This window comes from Arachis ipaensis, chromosome B7, assembly GCF_059453495.1.
Source record: "Arachis ipaensis isolate K30076 ecotype BB chromosome B7, ASM5945349v1, whole genome shotgun sequence".
In the NCBI taxonomy this organism is placed as follows: Eukaryota; Viridiplantae; Streptophyta; class Magnoliopsida; order Fabales; family Fabaceae; genus Arachis; species Arachis ipaensis.
In genome coordinates, this window is record NC_142442.1 from 117,805,320 (window position 1) to 117,813,849 (window position 8,530).

The 8,530-nt window shown below is 41.0% G+C and overlaps 1 protein-coding gene across 1 annotated transcript; it reads right to left on the minus strand.

Annotated features, from left to right (window-relative positions):
• Positions 1–4,620: 4,620 nt before the first annotated feature.
• LOC148553863 (uncharacterized) lies at positions 4,621–5,109 on the minus strand. Its single transcript, XM_088494901.1, has one exon. The coding sequence runs from the start codon at positions 5,107–5,109 to the stop codon at positions 4,621–4,623; it is 489 nt and encodes a 162-aa protein (XP_088351027.1).
• Between the last annotated feature and the right edge of the window lie 3,421 nt (positions 5,110–8,530).

Genomic DNA, 8,530 nt, shown 5'->3' on the forward strand with positions numbered 1-8,530 from the left:
TGGAGTGAGCATTTCCCATTTACTATGCTGGCCGATGAACATGGTCAGAACCCTGCGGATGTAAAACTTGTTCATGAAGTCGGAGACGTTGGGGTGGCCCAGTACTTGCAGGTGATTAGTATTTTAGTGTGTTTGTAGATGTATTGGATTTGTTGTGCTGATGCTGTGTGTATGTTCCGTGTCAGGTGATTGGTGCTCAGTTGATGTGCATTGGTTGGACTGAGGAGTTGAAGCATTCGAGGACTACTTTTGATAAGGCTGCGATGGACCAGCTTATGCGAGAGAACTTGGAGAAGAGTAGCAAGCTGCGTGATGCGTTGGATATGGTGAATCAGTTAGTGGAGAAACTGGTTGCTGCTAAAACCTCAATGAAGAAATATGGTGAAGAAAAAACAGCTCTTGAGGCTAGGCTGGTTATGCTTGGTGCCGAGAAACAGGTTGAAGCTGAAAAAGAGGACTATGGCTTGAAAATGTTTTTGGCTGGGTTTGAGAGGGCGGTTGAGCAGATTAAGTTTTTGGTGCCTACTGCTGATTTGTCGAGGATGGACCCTTGCAAGGTGGTCATAGGTGATGAGTTGGTGGATGATGATGATGGTGTCGAAGGTGAAGGCGAGAATCCTGGTGCATAGTTTGTGACCAATTTTCTTTTCGTATGTAGATCTTTTGAACTTCGTTTGACTCTTAGCCCCTCGACTGTTTGGTATGAATTGCTAGCTTTTAGCTGAACAATGATGATAATATTTTGGCTTTGTTCGTATCTCATATTTTGAGTTTGTTTGGAAAAAGTAATGATATATTAGTGTTTGTTTGTTCGTAAGAATCGAATTATTAGGATATGACGTATGGTACGGGGTTTTGTTTTTCGTACCTCTGAACGGCTTGCATTTTCGTTCTGTGCATAGGACTGTGAAATGAAATATGCACGATCAGTGATATTTATAGTCTTTTGAATGTTTTTATTTGGCACTGTGTGTATTTGGAGGAAGTTTAGTAAGTTAAGAACTAGGTTTGATAAACGTATGGAATGTTTGATTTGTTTTGCAATAGCTTGAATATGTCGAAGAGTAATTATTGGTTGTTTGAGTGTAGTTACGCGAATGGAATGTTAGATAGGATATGGATAGTTGTGTTTCTTAGTTGTGCAATTTGATTGATTGAAAAGAATGCAGGGTGGTGTGCCTCATTAAAACCTCTCCAGCAAAACCCTCCTTAGGGATAAAGTTTGGTAGTAAAAAAAAGAGTGCATCACCATGTCCGACTTATAGACTAACTGAAGTACATTTTAAGAGAGGATATGTTCCAAGTATTTGGTAGTATAGCTCCATCAAGTCTTTGTATTTTGTATGCTCCATTGCCGACGACTTTTTGTATTCTGAATGGTCCTTCCCAATTTGCACTTAGCTTGCCATGTCTTTGTGGCTTTCGTATGTCCTCGACTTTTCTTAGTACGAGGTCTCCTTCTGAGAATGTTCTTTGCTTGAGCTTCCTGTTGTATTTCCGAGCTATAGCTCATCTTGTCACTGTTTGTTGTAGTGCGGATTTGTCTCGAGCTTCCTCTACAAGGTTGAGCTCGGCTCTTCTGCTTTCGGCATTATCGCTTTCGCTTGTATTTGTAGTTCTGGTATTTTGTAGGGATACCTCAATTGGTATCATTGCGTCGCTTTCGTAGACTAGCTTGAATAGTGTTTCCTTTGTTGCTGATTGTTCAGTTGTGTTATAGCCCCATAGTACTTCGGGAATAAGCTCGGCCCATTCTCCTTTTGAGTCATCAAGCTTCTTTTTGAGTCCCTGCAAAATGATCTTATTGGCGGCTTCAGCTAAGCCGTTAGTTTGTGGATGTTCGACAGAAGATAATTGTTGAACTATTTTGAAATTTTGTAAAAAGTTTGTAAACTTTTGATCTATAAATTGTCTACCATTATCGATGATGATGGATTGAGGAATACCAAAACGGCATAGTATGTTTTTTCATACGAAAGAAATCATTTTTTCAGAAGTGATTTTTGCTAATGGTGTAGCCTCTATCCATTTTGTGAAGTAATCTATGGCGACAATTAAAAATTTAACCTGGCTTGGAGCGGGTGGAAATGGTTCGAGGGTATCTAGCCCCCATTTGTTGAATGGCTAGCATATCTCGGATGTGTGTAATTGCTCGGCTGGGTTATGGATGATGGGTGCATGGCGTTGGCAGTGGTTGCAATCTTTGACTTTATTCATGCAGTCTTGTTGTAACGTCGGCCAGTAGTAACCAGCTCAGAGGATTTTGGCAGCTAGACTTCAGCCGCCGATGTGTGTGCCACAGACTCCTTCATGGACTTCATCTATTGCCAATTTGGCCTCTGCTGTATTTAGGCATCTTAGCAGGGGTCTTGTGAATCCTCTTTTGTATAAGTCGGCTCCGAGCATTGTGTAGAAGCTCGTTCTTCATTTGAACTTTTGTTGATTTTGGATGTTGCTAGGGATGTTACCTATTTGCAAGTAAGTGATGAAGGGTGATCTCCAGTCATCCTCCTGCAAAATACTCGAGATTTATGTTAGTATAACACTAGGTTCTTCGAGTGTTAGTTGGGATAAGATGGGTGGTGTAGTTTGAGTTCTTGTTGTTGCTAATTTTGAGAGAATATCTGCTCTGTCATTTTGTTCCCGAGGTATATGGGATATGTTGAATTTTTGAAAATTTTTGACGAGGTTATTGACTATGATATTGTATTTTTCTAACAACGGGTCTTTTACTTGGAAAATACCTGTTACCTGTTGTACCACAAGGAGGGAGTCGCATTTGACGTTTAAATGTGCTATTCCCATTGTGTGAGCCAGTCGAAGTCCTGCTATTAGAGCTTCATACTCTGCTTGGTTGTTGCTTGCATGAAAAGTAAATTGCAAGGATTGCTCGAATTGTGTTCCGTGTTTGTCTTTGAGGAGTATTCCTGCTCCAGAACCTTTGCTGTTTGAGGCGCCATCAACATATAGTGTCTATATATTGTTTTCAGAATCTTGTTCTTCTGTAGTGAGTTCTGTAATAAAGTCGGCTAGTGCTTGGAATTTGATGGCTCCTCTGGATTGGTATTGGATGTCGTATTCTGACAGCTCGATCTACCATTTGATTAATCTTTCTGCTAGCTCGGGCTTGGTCAGTATTTGTCTTAAGGGTTGTTTTGTTCGGACCACGATGGTGTGGCTTTGGAAGTAGTGTCGTAGGCGTCTGGCTGTTGTGACCAAAGCTAGAGCCAGTTTTTCTATTTTTGGGTAACGGACCTCGGCGTTTTGAAGTGATTTGCTGACAAAGTACACCGAGTGTTGCTGCTTTTCTGCTTCTGTTACCAAGACAGAGCTGATAGCCTGGTCAGTAATAGATAAATATAGATAGAGCGGTTTACCAGCTTCTGGAGTTTGGAGGATTGGAGTAGCTGAAAGTATGGCCTTGAGCTCAGTGAAAGCCGTTTTGCATTCCTCAGTCCAGTGAAACTCCTCTTGTTTTCGTAGATTATTGAAAAAATAGTGTGATCTATGGGCTACTCGAGGCAAGAACCTAGCTAAGGCTGCGAGTCGGCCGGTTAGTTGTTGGACCTCCTTGACTGTCTTTGGACTTCGCATGTTTAAGATTGCTTGGCATTTTGCTGGATTTGCTTCAATACCTCGGCAAGTGAGCATGAAGCCGAGGAATTTGCCGCTTTGTACTCCGAAAGCACATTTATCAGGATTAAGCTTCATATTGTACCTTCGGAGTTGTTGGAATATCTCTGTTAGGTCTTTAACATGGTTTGCCGTATGTGTTGATTTTGCCACCATATTGTCGACATAGACTTTTATGTTTCGTCCGATTTGGCTTGTGAAAATTTTGTCCATGAGTCGTTGGTAGGTAGCACCTGCATTTTTTAGCCCAAATGGCATGACCTTATAACAGAAATTTCCATTGTCAGTAATAAAGGTAGTTTTATCCTGTTCAGCTTTATGCATAAGGATTTGATTATAGCCAGAATAGGCATCCATGAAACTTAAACATTGGAAACCAGAGGAATTATCAGCAAGTTTATCAATGCACGGGAGGGGGTATGCGTCCTTTGGACAGGCCTTGTTAAGGTCTGTATAGTCCACACACATCCTCCACTTACCGTTGTTCTTTTTTACCATTACCACATTGGCTAACCAAGTAGAATATCTGAGTTCTTTGACGAAGCCAGTGTTGAGTAGCTTTTGAGTCTCTTCCAAGGAGGCTGCTCTCTTGTCAGTGCCGATGTGTCATTTCTTTTGGGCTATAGGTCAGACTGTTGGATTGATGGCCAACTTATGACAAATGATGTTAGGATCTATTCCTGGCATGTCTGTTGGGGTCCATGCAAATAGGTCAACATTGTGTCTCAATAGCTCGGTTAGTTGGTGCTGTTCTTCTTTCTTAAGTGCATTGCCGAGGTATGTACACTTGGATTCATCGTTCTTTGTTAATTAGATCTTGGTTAGATCGTCTGTTGGCATTGGCCGCTCTTGATGGTTGGTTCTGGGGTCCAGGTCGGCCAGGGCAGGCAGTTGATCCGAGTTATATACTGCTTGGACATATTGCTGTCTGGGTTGTTTTGGCTGTTCGTCTTTCAGACTAGCGTTATAGCACTATCTGGCTTCTTTCTAGTCTCTGTGGATAGTAATGACTTTGTTGTCCTGTGAAAGAAACTTAACACACAAATGCACAGTAGAAACAATAGCATTGAATGCGTTCAAGGTTGGTCTGCCTAAAATGATATTATATGGACTTCTGCAGTCTACAATAAGATACTGTATATCTACTGTCTTACTGTTAGGATATTCTCCGAAGGTGGTTTGTAACCAAATATAACCTCGAATGGAGACACGCTCACCTGAGAAACCTACCAGTTCTCCGGAAGATGGTTGGAGATTCTTGTCGCTGAGTTTCATCTTTTGGAAGGTTGAGTAAAAAAGTACGTCGGCGCTGCTTCCTGGGTCCATTATGATCTTCTTTACTAATGGTTCCCCGACTTGTGCTGTGATGACAATCAGGTCATCTAAGTTTCGATCATTTGCTTTATAGTCTTTGGGGATGAATGAGATTTTCGGCCTGTCCTTATCGACTGGTTGGGATGTGGTGGATTCTGTCATCGTCATCATAGCTCTGTACGACCTCTTTCATGCCGAGTTTGTACATCTGCCACCTGCAAAACCACCAGAAATGCAGTTTATTATTCTACGAGGTGGATTGATATCGTTATCTACCTTTTTCCCTTTATCTCGGGAATTGTCGGTCGGTTTGGATTATTGGCCGAGGTCGTCTGTGCTTCGCTTTCTTCCTCGGCTGTCAATATATTTGTCCAGTAGTCCTTGGCAGGCGAGCTTTTTGAGGATGTCCTTGGCTATTACGCAGTCGTCCATGGTGTGGCCGTACTTCTGGTGGAAGGCACAATACTTTGATCTGTCCACATGACGCTGGTCTTGGTATGTACCGGCCCTGTTTGGAGGTTTGATAAGTTTTGAGTGTAGTATATCCTTTATGATGTCCTCCCTTTTTGCATTGAAGGGTGTGTAGTTGTCGAATTTGGGTGTTAGCCTGAACGTTCTCGTATCCGTTCTGCTGCTCGGTTGTCTGTTTTGCCTTTCTTCGTCTCTGCTTGGGGTAGGTTTCTCGCGGAACTCGGCCAGGGTTTTCGGTTTTGCAATGACTATGGATTCTTGGAATTCCCTGGCCGGAGGCCGCTCTTTAAGGCATGGAGGTGGATTTCGGGGTTTAGGTTAGGTATCTCGTTGGTTGCTTCGGCAAACCTGGTCATTTAGTCTTTTAGGCTTTCGTTCGATCCCTGCTTGATGGTACTTAGGTAATCAGAGTTATGGACGTATATTTTGGATGCGGCGAAGTGGTTGATGAATTGGTCTGCTAGTTCGTCGAAGTTAGAAATGGAGCCTTCAGGGAGGTTGGAAAACCAAATTAGGGCTGCTCCATCTAGGAAAGTTGGGAAAGTGTGGCATAAGATCGGGTCGGAATCCTTATTCATGAACATCATGGCCTGGAACTTGGTGACGTGGACATTCGAATCTCCTATTCCATTGTAAGGTTTTAAGGTTGATGGTAAGGTGAAATTTTGGGGCATCTCGAAACTCATAACTTCTTTGGCGAAGGGGTTGGTTCTTTTTTTGGTAGTCGTTTTGATGGTTTTGGGGATGGTGTGTTTAGTTTTCGAGGTGTGCTCGTCATCATTGTCCTTGTTTTTGGCACTTTTGTGTTCTCCTTTGCTTCGGTCGTGCTCCATCTGTCGCAGGAGCTCAACCATCCTTTGATTCTCGGCCCTTAGGGCCTCATTGATTGCCAAAATTTCCGCCTGATTGATCGAGGGAGCGTGACTGTGCTCGTCCGCCATCTCTTATGTCCTGCAAAAGGAAATGAAGAGATATACAGAATACAGAAGAGGTGGGGTTAGATTAATTTTGGCCTCACGGTGGGCGCCAAATGTTCCTGTTTGAAAATAGACTCCGAGGTATAGGTCGTTCTTGTGATATTTGAACTGGCTTTCCTTGGAGCAAGGGGAGTGAAACGTCATTTTCTTGCGGGGAGGCGGCGTTGGATACCTGCAAAGGGACTCCAACGCTCAAGTAAGTAAAAGTATGAGTAATAAAGATGATATTCAGAGTGAATAGTGTACCTTCAGATCAGTACTTCATTAGTCTTTATAGTGAGTTGTTTGAGTGGTTTGTTATATGGATCAGTTATTCGTATCTTTATTGCAGGTTTGACGGAGTCTGAGGTTTGTTATCATCCGGATTTGTTGGGATAATACTAGCCTGAGTGGGGAGGTCGCCGGGGAGAGTATATCTACCAGCTATGCCAGGTTCCGAGGTTATAGCGGTTGTGGGCTAGGGTTGAGTAACGGATCATAATATATATTTAATATTAGTAATTAATTTTAATATATATACTTAATATGGTTAATTATCAAATTTTGATGATTATAGCGTTATTGTTAACTATTCTATATAGATAGCATAATCTAACCTTGTACAAGAGCCTACCAAAATGAGTCGCCATTTGTATATCAACCAGAATCATTTATAAAAATAGTAAGGTTTTGAAAATTGAACTGAATTGGTTGGTTTGACTGGATTAACCGAGAATTAGTCATTTAGCCGGTCTAGTTAATCCTAAAATTTTGGCCGAATCAATGGTTAATCGGTGAATTGGCCAAATTTTTTTAAGATTCAGTTTTGTAATCTATCTAAAAAATAGCGTTGTTTTGACGTCAGAAAAAAAAGAAGAGAAAACCCACTAACTCAGTCCCAATTCTCAAATCCAACCCTAAATGTGTAACCCTCTTCCTTCTGAAATCATTTTCTTCCTCTTCCAGCCGTCTCCCAACTTTGCTCTCCTCCTACCCAGCCACCGCATTCCCCTTCTCCGTCGTCGTTCCTTTCCCTTCGCCTGTGTAAGAACCGAAAATTATTAACCGTTTAATTAAAATAAAATAATAATTTAAATTTTCAGAATAGGTTCCAAAATTTAGAAGTATTAATTAGAGAATTTAAAGGTGAGATTTGAATTTAGTATATTTTTTTGAGTGGAAAAAATGTAATTTTTGCGAAAAATTGCATTGAAACGCATACCAGTATATTAGCCAATAGTACTGGCTTAAGTCTGTCCGGTACTGCGTGAGAGAAAATAAAACTGTAAAAATCCTTAGAAAAATATTTAGAATTGAAAATCCGGCGCTAATTCTAAAGGTTTTGGCCCAAAGTTGGGCCAAACGAACCAAAAATCGATAAAAGGTTGGACTGGGCCCAAGTTGGCCCAAACCCAACATATAAATACCCAATTAGTTAACCAATTCAGCTCATAACACACTAAAGAGAGGTAGAGTTGCTGAGATTGAAGAAGAAGAACCCTAATAAGGTTACTATTCATCTTCTTCTTCTTTTGGTCATATCTTGAGATACGGTGCTCCGATTCGCTTGCCGTTTGCGGCCACGCAAAACTCTCGCTGAGCCCGTTATTTCTAGCGAAAAAAAGTTGGTAAGAAATCAAATTTCATACTCCATTTTTCTACCCTAACAGATTTCGAATTTTGGGTTAGTTATTGAGTGAGTTTTGTGAAATTGGTTGTTTAGGTGGCATCTAGCATCGGGTAATTGTAAGGTTTCATCCCAAATCACAGTGGGTATTGTAAGAAAATTCTAACCCTTATGGATTATTAATTTTGTGAACCTTAGGATTAATTTTGGTATATTGCATGATATTAGATTGAAATTTGTGATTATTGGAGTTGGTTTGGCAATTGGATTGAACTTTGGTGGCCGGAGCTTTGTTGAACTTGGTTGGAGGTCATTTGGTGATTTTGCACTAGTCTGGAAATTGGCCAAGGTATGGTTTCGATTTTCTTTAGTTAATATGTAATGTTTTATGAAACTTAGGCTAGTAGACCTTAAGATAAGATTGAATTGAATAAACGGTTGATGAAAATGTGTTTGTGGTATATGTGTAACACTCTTACTTTTAACACCTTATGATCGTACTAAAACTTCAGGCATTACTTACCTCCAA

Excerpts from the sequence above, each read along its gene's own strand:
- LOC148553863 (XM_088494901.1), bottom strand. The coding sequence starts at position 5,109 with ATGACAGAATCCACCACATCCCAACCAGTCGATAAGGACAGGCCGAAA.